At 51.7% G+C, this 12,124-nt stretch overlaps 1 protein-coding gene across 1 annotated transcript in view; it reads left to right on the top strand.

Annotated features, from left to right (window-relative positions):
- RHOT2 (ras homolog family member T2) overlaps positions 1–12,124 on the top strand; it is a 28,719-nt gene that overhangs the window by 586 nt on the left and 16,009 nt on the right. Inside the window, exons 2-8 of the mRNA XM_054041739.1 lie at positions 5,510–5,568; positions 7,137–7,218; positions 7,408–7,451; positions 9,353–9,406; positions 10,137–10,189; positions 10,909–11,017; positions 11,470–11,571. Coding sequence (XP_053897714.1) covers positions 5,510–5,568; positions 7,137–7,218; positions 7,408–7,451; positions 9,353–9,406; positions 10,137–10,189; positions 10,909–11,017; positions 11,470–11,571 — 503 coding nt within the window. The remainder of the gene's footprint in view (positions 1–5,509; positions 5,569–7,136; positions 7,219–7,407; positions 7,452–9,352; positions 9,407–10,136; positions 10,190–10,908; positions 11,018–11,469; positions 11,572–12,124) is intronic.

Here is a 12,124-nt window from a genome sequence, read left to right as displayed (position 1 = left end):
CCCCCCCTATCACAGAGAGATCAGCCCCCCCCCTTGGGGCACTCTGGGTAAAGGGAACAGCCCCCCCCTGCAGAGAGATCAGCCCCCCCCGGGGCACCCTGGGTAATGGGGACAGACACCCCCCTACCGCAGAGAGATCTGCCCCCCTCGGGGCAGGCTGGGTAATGGGGACAGACCCCCCCCTGCAGAAAGATCAGCCCCCCTCCACCCCCCCGGGGCAGGCTGGGTAATGGGGGCAGATACCCCCACCCCGCAGAGAGATCAAATCCCTCCAGGTCAGACTGGTTGCCGGCAATCTCCTCTCTCTCCTCCTGCTTCCTGTCCGGGCAGGAGATTGGAATTGAAGATGGTGATGGTGGTGGGTTGGCGGGGAGGAGTTGGATGGGGGGAGTTGGGTGACTGGGCTCAGGGCTGTTGCTAGCAAGCCCTTCTGCCCCATACCACGCTCCACACACTGATGAACACTTCCCCTGAGAGTGGGACGTGGGAGTCATCATCCCTGATGTCCTGTTGGGAAAACTGAGGCAGGGGTAGGGGAGAGGCTCACCCAAGGTCATGCAGCCCATCAGTCCCAGAGCAGGAGTGGAGCCTGGCTCTCCTGCCCCCCAGGCCTGTGTTGTAACGACTAGACCATTCTGCAATATAGGCACTTTGGCCTATATCTGGAAGGAATCAGATGGTAGGAATTAACCTACCATCGCCTTGTGAATTAGGGCAGAGGAGCCCGGCCTGCCAAGAGCAGAATTTTCTGTAAATTAGCCCCAGTTATGAAACATAGTGTCATCCGAAGTCCCTCCTGCTCCATCCATGACTGCCAGGGTGTCTGGGATGTCCCATTGACCAACCCTAAGGAGCGGGCTGCTGCTGTGCTGGGTCTCCATTGCTGATTCAGTGCGGAAACGCTTACAATGTACAAATTTGGTAACAGGAAAAGTTGGGGGACCAGATCCTGCGTTAGTGTAAACTGGCCTCATTTCACTGAAGTCAGTGGTGTGACACAGACTTACACTGGCTAGGGATCTGCCCATGTTTCTCCTTTTAACACACTGGATTTTCCATTAACGCTGAGATTACTGAATGTGTCCCTTCCCTATTATAAAGTGTGGCACAGTTGTGATCAGCAGAGGTGCTTGAGCTGGGATCCCTCACGCTTTTAAAGAGGGGAGGCTGGTGGTAGAGCATGCTCTGCAAGGCACATTTCTTTATGCGGTGTCGTGGAGGGTGGCTTTGGATGGAGTTGTTAGATTCCCACAAGGAAGGAGCAGTTTGTATTTACTTTTGTCATGTGGGACAACAGCACCTTGAGCCCTGGACAGGTGCCCCCTTTTTATTGTTGTACTGATCCAAAGAAAAGAAAGATCTCTAATGCGTGAAGTGTGGTGGATGGGCATAACTTTAAGAACCTTACGTTCCCTGTTTGAAAGGTATGTCAGTGGGGTTCCATTGGGTTTTGGCATTAGAAAGAGGGGCAGGGAGCAGGAGAAAGAATCGCAGCATCTCAGCCTTCTGCTTGTACATGTGCTTCAGAGGCACTGGGGCAGCATTAACAAGCATGGTTCTTGCTTAGGGCTTCAGCCATGGGATCCAGTGCCAGCCAGGGAGTGGTTTAGGGAAACGAATGGCAGAAGGATTCAATCCTTGCCCATTAATTTCCCATAATCCTTAAACCAGCGTGTTCTGGGATGTAGAGTCCTACCACGTAGGAGACTTAAAATGGTCAAAAGTCCCTCATTTGAAAAATACGACTTTACGTGTGGGGAGGCAAGAGGGCTTTAAGGGCCTGGCTGGATGTGAAGGCCAGGAGAAGGCTTGAGCCAAGAGATGTCTTTTAACCTTGGTTTCAGAGATGCACCTCAGGGCTTGCCTACATGGGGGCATTTCCTGGTATAACTGTACTGCTAGTCAGCTGTAGTTCTACCCCTCTAACTCCCCATGAGGACACTTATTCCAGAGGAAGAGTGCTTTTCCAGTTTATTTTATGTCACTCTGAAAGTGAGGTATATTAATCTGGAGAAAGACACTGTCTTCTTCAGAATAAGTGTGTCCATGTGGGAAGTTAGACCAGTATAACCGTACGCTCTAGGTATACTGGTAAATTCCCCATGCAGACCAGCCCCCACAGCTGTGTGTGCACAGGCGTCTCAGCTGGGACGTGTGCAATTACAACGTAGACATTTCCCATTGTTCCAGCTCCATGCAGCATTTTCAAATATTAATAACGTTCCTTTTTTTCATACTTAGCTCTTCACTGAGAGCTGCGTCTGTGCCAGCTTTCAAGGTGCAGCGCTCTGGTTCGTTTTTTATTATTTATTTGGAGCTTCTTTTAAAAAAGTGCAGCTGTTCAGGAGGCGATTGCGTTCTAGTGGTGTTAGCGCAGAGCTAACAATCAGGAAACCTAGGTTTGATTCCTGACCGCCCCAACGTGCTGTGTAATGTCAGGCAAGTCCTTTGACCTCCTTGTTTCTTGGTGACCCCATTTGTAATCCCCCACCTTTGTAAAGCTCTCTCCCAGCTAGTGCTTTCCATCCATAGAAATTCCCCTTCTTATTAAGGAGATCAACAAGAAGTGGGACAAAGTAACAGCAGTTTATAGACAGAGCCGTGAAGCCTGTCTAGGCTACAGGCAGAAGAGAAGGAAGGAACGGATTACACCCAGCACATGGAATACCATAGAAACCAGACGAGCCCTGAAGAAAAAAGTTTTAGATACACAATCCCTGAAGCTAAAGGACAAATACCACGAGCAGTATAGCAAGGCTCACCGGGAAGTGAAACGCCTTGTGAGAGCAGACAAACAGCATTATATTGATAATCTGACAACACAAGCAGAGGATGCAGCTGCTCGTGGTGAATTAGGAACTGTCTACAAAATGACACGGCTTATCAGTGGTAAACAGCAGACACCAACAAACATTCTCATCAGGAACAAACAAGGCCACCTACTAACAACCAAAAAGGAACAAGAAATGCGCTGGACAAAGCTTTTCAAAGAATTGCTGAACCGGGAGCCACCTAAAGAGGAAGCAAACATCCAGGAGGCAGAAGAAGATCTTGATATATCAACACAGACACCCCAGCTAAGGAAGAGATCATTCAAGCCATCAAATCCTTAAAAAATGGGAAAGCTCATGGCAATGATAACTTGAATGCAGAATTGTTCAAGGTAAATCCTACATTAGCAGCATCTATCCTGGCCCCTCTATTTACATCAGTCTGGGAAAGGGAAAAAGTGCCAGATGAGTGGACCAAGGAGTGGTATAGTGAAGATACCAAAGAAAGGAATTCTCAGTGACTGTAATAACTGGCATCACACTTTTATCTGTGCCAAGCAAAGTATCGTGTAAGATCATAGTCCAATGTATATCAGAGGCAGTTGATAGCGTTCTCAGAAAAGAGCAAGCTGGTTTTCAGAAAGGGCCTAGATGCACAGACCAGATCTTCACTCTACGAAACATAATAGAACAGTGCTTAGAATGGCAACGGCAACTCTACATAAATTTCATAGACTTTGAGAAGGCTTTTGATAGCATTCACAGGACCAGCCTATGGCGCATTCTGTGGGCATATGGAATTCCTTTCCATATAATCAACGTCATCAAAAGCTTCTATTTCAACCTTACATGCAGTATTGATCACAGTGAGCTCAGTTTTGAAGTCAAAACGGGAATACGTCAGGGGTGTGTCACGTCTGCAATCCTTCAACATTGCCATTGACTGGGTAATGTGGTGTACAATAGAAGACATGCCAAGAGGCATTAAATGGACACCCTTCTCATCCCTTGAAGACCTGGACTTCTCAGATGATCTCGCTCTCCTATTACATACCCAATACCATATACAAGAAAAAAACAACTGGACTCAACGCATTCAGCCAGCAAATTGGATTGAAAATCAGCTGCAATAAGACAGATATCATGACCGTTAATATTGCCTCACCATCACCAGTACGGATAGAGGATTATGTTCTCACCAATGCAGAAACATTCACATACTTGGGCAGCACCATCAGCCAGGACGGTGGAACAAGTCAGGACATCCGGAACAAAATCAGTAAAGCCAGGAACACCTTCAGGAGCTTAAATACAGTCTGGAAATCATCAAAATACAATACTAAAACCAAACTCAAGATTTATTAGAGCTGCGTACTTTCAACACTACTTCATAGTGCAGAATGATGGAGAATGAGAAAGTATGACGTGTCCAAACTGTCCATACAACCTACCTCAGAAAAATCCTCCGTATCTTTTGGCCCAGAACAATCTTAAACCAAGATCTATTGACACAGTGCAGCCAAGGATCTGAGCACCATCATTGCCAGGAGGCATTGAAGATTGATCAGTCACGTGCTTCAAATGGAAACTGATTCCATCACCAGAGTGGCAATAAGATGGACACCTGAAGGCAAGAAAAAATTAGGCTGCCCAAAAACAACATGGCGAAGAGCTGTGGAAGCCGAGCTGAAAAACCTGGGGCACAGCTGGGGAACCATTGAAAGACTTGCCAGAAACAGAGAGATGGGGAGGAGCGTTGTCGCTGCCCTAAATGCCAGAGGCGTAATAGGAACATGATGATGATGATGATTAAGGAACTATCTTTGTCATGCTCTCAGAACTCAAAAAATAGCTGGTGGGATTTTCCTCAGGCTTTCCAAACAGGTCCCCCTGTAGGCTGAGCTTGAGCAGAGAAAATTACACCCCAAAGAGCAAATGCTCTGGGAAGTTAGGAGTGTGTGAAAGCGAGGTTAGCTTCTGAACCGTTTACTGATAGGAAACGATGGTATTTATTGGTGGGGGGGCTCTGGTGGTAATGTGGCACTGGTTCCCCTCTCTGCTTCACAAAACAGTTGGGACTTCAGGGTTAAGGGCGGGTGTGAATGTTGAAGGGAGCCTGTGACCTTCAGTGGTTGTAGGAAATTTCACCCTTTAGCCCAGCGGTAGGCAGCCAATGGCACGCATGCCAAAGGCGGCACGCGAGCTGATTTTCAGTGGCACTCAGACTGCCTGGGTCCTGGCCACCGGTCCGGGGGGGCTCTGCATTTTAATTTAATTTTAAATCATAGAATCATAGAATATCAGGGTTGGAAGGGACCTCAGGAGGTCATCTAGTCCAACCCCCTGCTCAAAGCAGGACCAATGAAGAAATGAAGCTTCTTAAACATTTTAAAAACCTTATTTACTTTACATACAACAATAGTTTAGTTATATATTATAGACTTATAGAAAGAGACCACCTAAAAACATTAAAATGTATTACTGGAACGCGAAACCTTAAATCAGAGTGAATAAATGAAGACTCGGCGCACCACTTCTGAAAGGTTGTGGACCCCTGCTTTAGCCTCTGGGCTTGGAATGAATTTGCCTTCATCTCTTTGCCCCAACCCCACACCCCTCTGCTTTGCCACCTGGATAGATTTCAGCCCCTAGCATCTGATGGCTCTGCCACCTCCATTCCCAAATGCCAGGCCTGCAAAAGGTCCAACCTGAACCTCCTGCCTTTCTTTCTCTCGCAGCCCGGGTGGGGAAGACATCGCTGATTATGGCTCTGGTGGGCGAGGAGTTCCCTGAGGAGGTGAGCGAGGGGCGGTTTACCTTTCCTGTGTGTTTTTAATGCATCCTGGGAGGGCGAATGTCTGTCTGTCATGGGGCAGAGGCCAGCAGAGCCTCTAGATGTGAGACCAGCATTAATAGGCTCATCTCTACTGTCCAGGCAGAATGAGCCTGGAGCAGCAAAATCTTTACTGCCTTTCTGGCGGTGTGACTGAGTCTGAGAGGCAGGCTTCTCCACTTGGTTTTCTTACCGCAGTCCTGCTTTGGAGAACAGCCTGCCCTTGTGCTCTAGGGTGCCTGGGCCTTTCTCTGTAGCCTGCTGCTGTTGGGCCTTTGGAATGAGCAGCCCGCCTGAACAGCTGTCTGCTCTGGTCCGTGCATTGGCCACTAGAAGATGCTTCCCTAGTCAGCCCAAAGCAGGGTCCCTGTCCCTCCTAGCCGCAATGTGTCCTCTCTAGCAAGGCAGTTCAGGCTGCTGTCCCTGGTCCAGCTGGGAAAGTCCCTTGAAGTGGTCACACTGTGTTCTCTGCTCTTCTGTGTACATGCAGAGAGCCCCGAGCTGCAGCCATCTGTGTGAAATGCAGAGTAGCCAGCCTGCCTTCATGCACTGTAGAGCTCCTCCCAGCTCCAGGGCATGGGCTGCTTTAGAAAGGGAAAACATAATTAGCCCAAATGGGGGAGCAGATGGTCTAAGTTCCTGAGCCCCTTGCTGACCCTCGGTGACACTTGCACTGCTGCAGCGTGAGGCTCGGCTTGGTGGGATAGATCTAAATGCCTGTCCCGTTTCCACAGCAAAGCCCAGCTAATCGGCTTAATGCTCTTCCCAGGCTGCTGGAAGGTCAGTGCTTCAGGTCAATGTTTGTGTAAGGTTTAAGGGGCGATGGAAGTGCTTAGGAGCTTATCTGCAGGCCAGGAAGGGGGAGCTTTGCCCTTCCACGTCCCCTCTTCTCATGGGCAAGAGAAGGTAGAATCGCCCTGTCTGGAGCTCCCCGGGGCATTGAGTGTAGTGCCGTTTCAGCCTCTCCCGCCACGGCACACCACCAAGGCTGGAGATTATCTTAATGCAGAGCCAGTGAGGTGCACAGTGCAGGCCAATAGGAGTTGTGCCAGAGCATCGACTGGCCCCTGCCCTGGATCCACAGCAGAACTTGGGCTCAGATGTGAATGTTGGAGTAGCCCTGAGTAAGAAGTCAGGCATTACTCCTTCTGCTAGCTAATCAACGGGCTGGGAAGTAACACCCACTCGCCATGTCCATTCACTCCTGGGCTAGCTTCCCCCTGACCCAGATCTGCCCTGGTGGGAGCACCTCCTGGAGGAGAGCAAGGCTGATCCCGTGTCTCCCACTCCTGAGCGGTGGCTGTTTTGAGGCATGTGCTGTGGCCTCAGAGAAGATAGTGCTGAGCCTCAAAAGCTCATGTAGTCCCTGACCCCTCCTCTTTTGCGTCTTTAAGGTGACAGAAGTGTTGTGTGTCTCCTCTACGTTGTATTCAGCATAGACCTGCCTGTCACCTCCCTCCCCCTCACATGCTGTGCCCTGGGGCTTGCTCCTCCTCACGCTGCCCCGCTGACCGTGTCTGTTTGTTTTGAAGGTGCCCCCTCGTGCAGAGGAGATCACAATCCCAGCCGACGTCACACCTGAGAAAGTCCCCACCCACATTGTGGACTACTCAGGTAGGGCCCCATTGCACCTGCACTGCTCCACCTCTGGCTCTTCCTACTCCTTCCGTCCTCACCAGAACCCAAGCTGAGTACCCCACACTGTGCACAAGCCCCTTCCCAGCTGTGCCATGCTGCCAGTTCACGTGGACTGTTGTGAAACAGGTGGCGGCAGCCGGGTGACTCTGCCTTTTTCCCTTTCAGAATCAGAGCAAACGGAGGATGAGCTGCAGGAGGAGATCACCAAGGTGAGTGAGGACAGGCGGCTGGGGCAGCTGGGTTTGAGATGGCAAGTCAGGGTATCTGATTCTTCGTCTCTGCAGCCTGCCCATCAGCTTCGCCGAGCTCTGCGATAGGCCATCTCAAGAGTCGTGTTGTCAGTTTTGTTAACAGTTTGCATAACCTCTTCCCTCTTCTCACTGAGCTAGCTCAAGGTCAGTGCTCCTGCTTTCTGAAGTGATTGCCCAGGGGGGTTCTCAGGAGAGGCAGAAGACTGGGCATTGTGGGCCTGGGCAAGACGGCATGGTTTGATCATCAGAGCAACCTTCTGGTGAGCAATCTGTGCTGATCCCCAGAAGAGTGGACAGGACCCAGCTGTTAGCAGTTCTTGGCAGGTCTGGCAGATTGAGTGAGGGCAGGAGGGGGAAGTCCCGTTGTTATGGCTAATAAAACTGGACGTCTTTTCAAATCCTTATTTGAGCTCAGCCGTCTGCCCTCTCCAGCCCGGAGATCCCATGAGGAAGGAACTAGGCTGGAGTGGCTGTGTGAACCTGCTCCCTCCACCCCTCCAGAGCAAGAGTGTATACAAGAGGCTTAAAGTGGTTACATTAAACCCTGCCTAAACCCTTGTGTCTTTCTGGGATTAGCAATAAACTCTCTCCCGAAAGGGGCAGTGGTCTGCCCATCTGCTCATTTAAAAGCACTCACACTGGTGCCATCTGAAGGGCGGGGTCGTGGTGGGATTGGAGGGGAAGGGCAGGGACCCAGGCAAAGCATAACAAGCAGATAGAAAAGCTGATCGGGGCTTGGTGTAGTGGCTGGGAGCTGTGTGGGGTGTAGCACATGGTGGTAGTCAGGGTTAGGGGTTCTGCCCCAGGTGGGGAAGGTGCTGGCTATCTCTGTGATCCTACAATCCAGCACCTAACAGTGGCAGCTCCAAGGCTAACCCCTCTGCTGAGCCAGAGCAGGGCTGCCAAGATCCCTGGTTGGTCATGCCGGGGTGGGTATGGACACTTGATAGTACCCATCTGTCCTAGGAAGAAATTGATGCTCAATGAAGACAGAGAATGGAGGGGAGGGATTTCTTCATGCTTAGAAATCCAACATCAGGACACTGTCTGCTTAGGGGCTTGATGCTGGGGTATGGAGTCTCTCCCCAGTTCAGAGCCAACCCACGCTGGCAGCAAGCAAGGCAGTGCCAGCTGCAGCTATTTGCTAGGCTGTGGATCAGGGTCTCGCCGAAGCTCCCAGGGAGCAAGTTTCCACGTTGTAAAATCCACCCTCACTATTGGTGTTAGCAGGCTGGCTTGGCAGTCTGAGCAGAGAGGGCTGGCTGAGGGATTCGTACTGCTACCCAGCACTGCAGCTGATCTCCTCTCCCGCCTCCGGAGCGGAGTTGAGTCCCATTATGAGGGTGGGGGTGGGGGAAGCTGCCAGGGCCACTCGCTGGGCTGGACTGTGAGTGACACAGTGTCAGGCTGCTGGGCTGTGCCTTTCAGCAGCAGCTGGGTCACTGAAGATCAACCCGTAATGAAATCGGAGCTCCGGCCTGGTGCCGAGGGTGGGTTTTGGCAGCTGGAATTACAGAAAGCATCTGTTCAGTTAAGATCATCTGGCTTCTCAAGAGCTTGCAAACAGCCTGCGGGGCAGCCTGTCTTGGTATAGGCGTGGTTTGTGGGGGGGTGCAGGGAGGGGCGGGCGTTGGTACAAAGTCCAGGGCAGTGGCGAGCCTGCCTCGTTGTTTGTGGGAGGCCTGTCTGCTTGGTGATAGAGCTGTACCATGCCTGGGCCGGGCCCTGCCCTCTCCACACCGGGAGAGGAGCATGGTCTGCGGCACACGCTGGCTGTCGGGAAGAACAGCCTCTGCCATGCCTGAGCGATGGGCTTTCTGGAGTGTTACCCACGGCTCATCCTGCTGTTCTCTCTGCAGGCCAACGTGGTCTGTGTGGTGTACGATGTCACCGTGGAGGCCACAATTGAGAAGGTAATGGGCTGATCCAGGCTTGTGGGCTTCTGACCCACAGTGTCATGTCTGGCCTCGCTCTGCTCTACTGCCTCTCCCTGCCCCCCAGGGATCTGCCACAGACCATGCCCCAAACACTGCCCTGTTCCATGTTCTCCATGGAGGACTACATGCTTCTCAGCTGCAGTCTGGGCTTCCTGGGGTAATTTGATTGCTCTTGCTTCTTGCTGAAGCCACTAGCTGGTTGTAGTCTCCAAAACATGCCAGCCCAGGGCCATCTCCCCAGCTCTGTATGCAAAGGGAATGTACTGCCAAGAGTTGGTCATTAGCCAGCCCACTTTTGCTCAGAGCCATCACTTAGCACCTTGTCATTAGCAGCCACAGGCAGTTCTTAAAGTGATTCAGGGCATGGAGTGCTGGGGATTTCTTCAGACACGACTCCATCACATCAGAGACAGAGCAATTCCTGCCCACTCCAGGTGCAACCCAGACTGGATCACTGCCAGCCCACCACCCCAGGAATTGGCCTTGACCCCTCTGGGCTGCAGCCTGCAGCCTGTTTATTGTCACATGCACTCTGCTTATCTGTGGGGTTACAGTGGAGCAGATGGGCTGTGATGATGAGGTTGTTGTATTGCCTCAGCTCCCTGCTGGCTTCTAATTAGTACACAAGCCACATCCCCACCTTCTCTGTCACTCACAGCAGTGGCCAGTCTGTTCTAACAGGGCTTTCTCCTGGTTTGCCTTTCAGATTCGGACAAAGTGGATTCCCTTGGTGAATGGGGGAGTTGAAAAGGGTTCCAGGTACTGTTCCAAACGCAGCTTTTCTGGAGTCTGGGAGGGAAGAGGGCGTGCCAGTGGCGCAATGGACCGGCTCTGGGTCCTGCTCCCATATAGCTCCGTGTGTTGGCTGTGCACACAAGCACTTGAGCACAGCCTGAGGATTGCTGGCTATTTGACAGGGACTTGGGAACTGGGGAATCCTGCAGGGAAAATAGCTTGGCACTGCCTGGGAGCTTCCTGCGAACGGCAGTACACAGTATTAGGGGGCAGTTGTCCAGCTCTTGGGCCCCACGAGTGATAGAGGTGGGGAGAATCTGGAGGCTTTTCCTCCTCTCAGGGTCTTGCTGCCACCGAGGCGAGAGGATCTGCTGGTGAGATGCCTCCTGATGTAGGGGAGCAAGTGAGTTGCTGAGTCAGCGCAGGACCGCAGAGACCTAAGCTAATCGTGGGTTGCTTGGACATAAGGTCGACTCATGTGCCCAGTAGTCTGGTGAAAACATCAGCAGGACCAACCAGCCTGGCTTGTTCTGGCTGATCCGGTGCCTGGTTCCAGCAGCTGGAGGTGGAGGAGCAGTCAGGGGGCTGGCAGTTCTGTTCCTCTGAGTGCTCTTCTGACCAGCTGCCCTAAGAGCACATGTGCAATATGAGAGCCCAGATGGGAATTGTGTGATAGGGAGACAGTGTCAGGCCTTGGCCTCTGTCTTTCCTCTCCATGACACTTCATCTCTTCTCCCTCCTAGAATCCCGATCATCCTAGTGGGAAACAAGTCTGACCTACAGTCTGGGAGCTCCATGGAGATCATCCTGCCCATCATGAACCAGTTTTCTGAGATAGAGACTTGCGTGGAGGTGGGAAACCAGTGCACTGTACTTTGTCCGTCCCTTGAATGTCTAATGTTAATTACTAACAAGAGGCCTTGTCCCTGGTTTCATGGGCTGTCACCACAGTGGCTAGGAGGAACAATCTCCACCCTGATTTGGATCTGCCTTTTCAACGCTGATCCTTGAAAGAGCCCCAGCCCAGCCCTGGCAGGGATCCCAGTCTCCTGGGCCCAGAGGGGAACCTGACAGAATTCTCATTGGCTTCTGGGAGCATGAAATGGGCCAAGTGAAACCAACATGTAAATGAGGAATTTCCCTTTTTGGTTTGTTTCCTAGTAACTGTCACTGACTTCAGTCCATGCCTTGATCTAATACCTATCTGGAGCTGAGGCTCACATCTCTCTTGTGCCCTAAGCTCCATCTTCTGTCTGGCCCCAGGCCTTGCCCACTCACAGTCCCTTTCTCTGTCGTTGCATTAGTGTTCGGCCAAGAACTTAAAGAATATCTCTGAATTGTTCTACTATGCCCAGAAAGCAGTTCTGCACCCGACAGCCCCCTTGTACGATCCAGAGGAGAAACAGGTAATCAAAGCCATCCCTGAACCCCAGTCAGCCTTGTTCTTCTCCCTTCCAGACATCCACGGGCTTCCTAGAAACCTTCCAGATTCTCCCTGAACACCCTCAATCCTCTGGCATGATTGTTCTTAACTGCTGCCTGATTCTCCTTGTCCTCTGCCAGTCAACAGGCCCCCCTCCTCTCAGCAGAGTTAGCCCATTAAGCATCCCCCCTCTGCGACTGAACTCGCTGTGTGCGCGTTGCACCCCTCCGCAGGTGCAGTTCATGGGATGCCAGGGCAGCTGTTCTACGGGAGCTGAAGCGCACCCTGGGAGTCTCTCACCCAGAAGTGCCTCTCGCGCACATCATGCCATGCTGCTCTGATACAATAGATCGATCACCAGCCCCACCGGGAGACAGAGTGATTCGGAGCCCTGAGAAGGCTTCCCCGGGGAAGAGTGTGTGAAGCCTGGGACTGTTTAGTAAGGGGATTGATGGAGGTATCCAGAATAATGACTGGTTTGCCCCTATGTCCACCTGGTTCCAATGGTACAAGAACAAGGGGATGTCCAGTGACAC

This window comes from Malaclemys terrapin, chromosome 10, assembly GCF_027887155.1.
Source record: "Malaclemys terrapin pileata isolate rMalTer1 chromosome 10, rMalTer1.hap1, whole genome shotgun sequence".
Classification (NCBI taxonomy): Eukaryota; Metazoa; Chordata; order Testudines; family Emydidae; genus Malaclemys; species Malaclemys terrapin.
The sequence above is the reverse complement of the archived record's forward strand: the minus strand, read 5'-3'. Positions and strand labels throughout refer to the sequence as shown.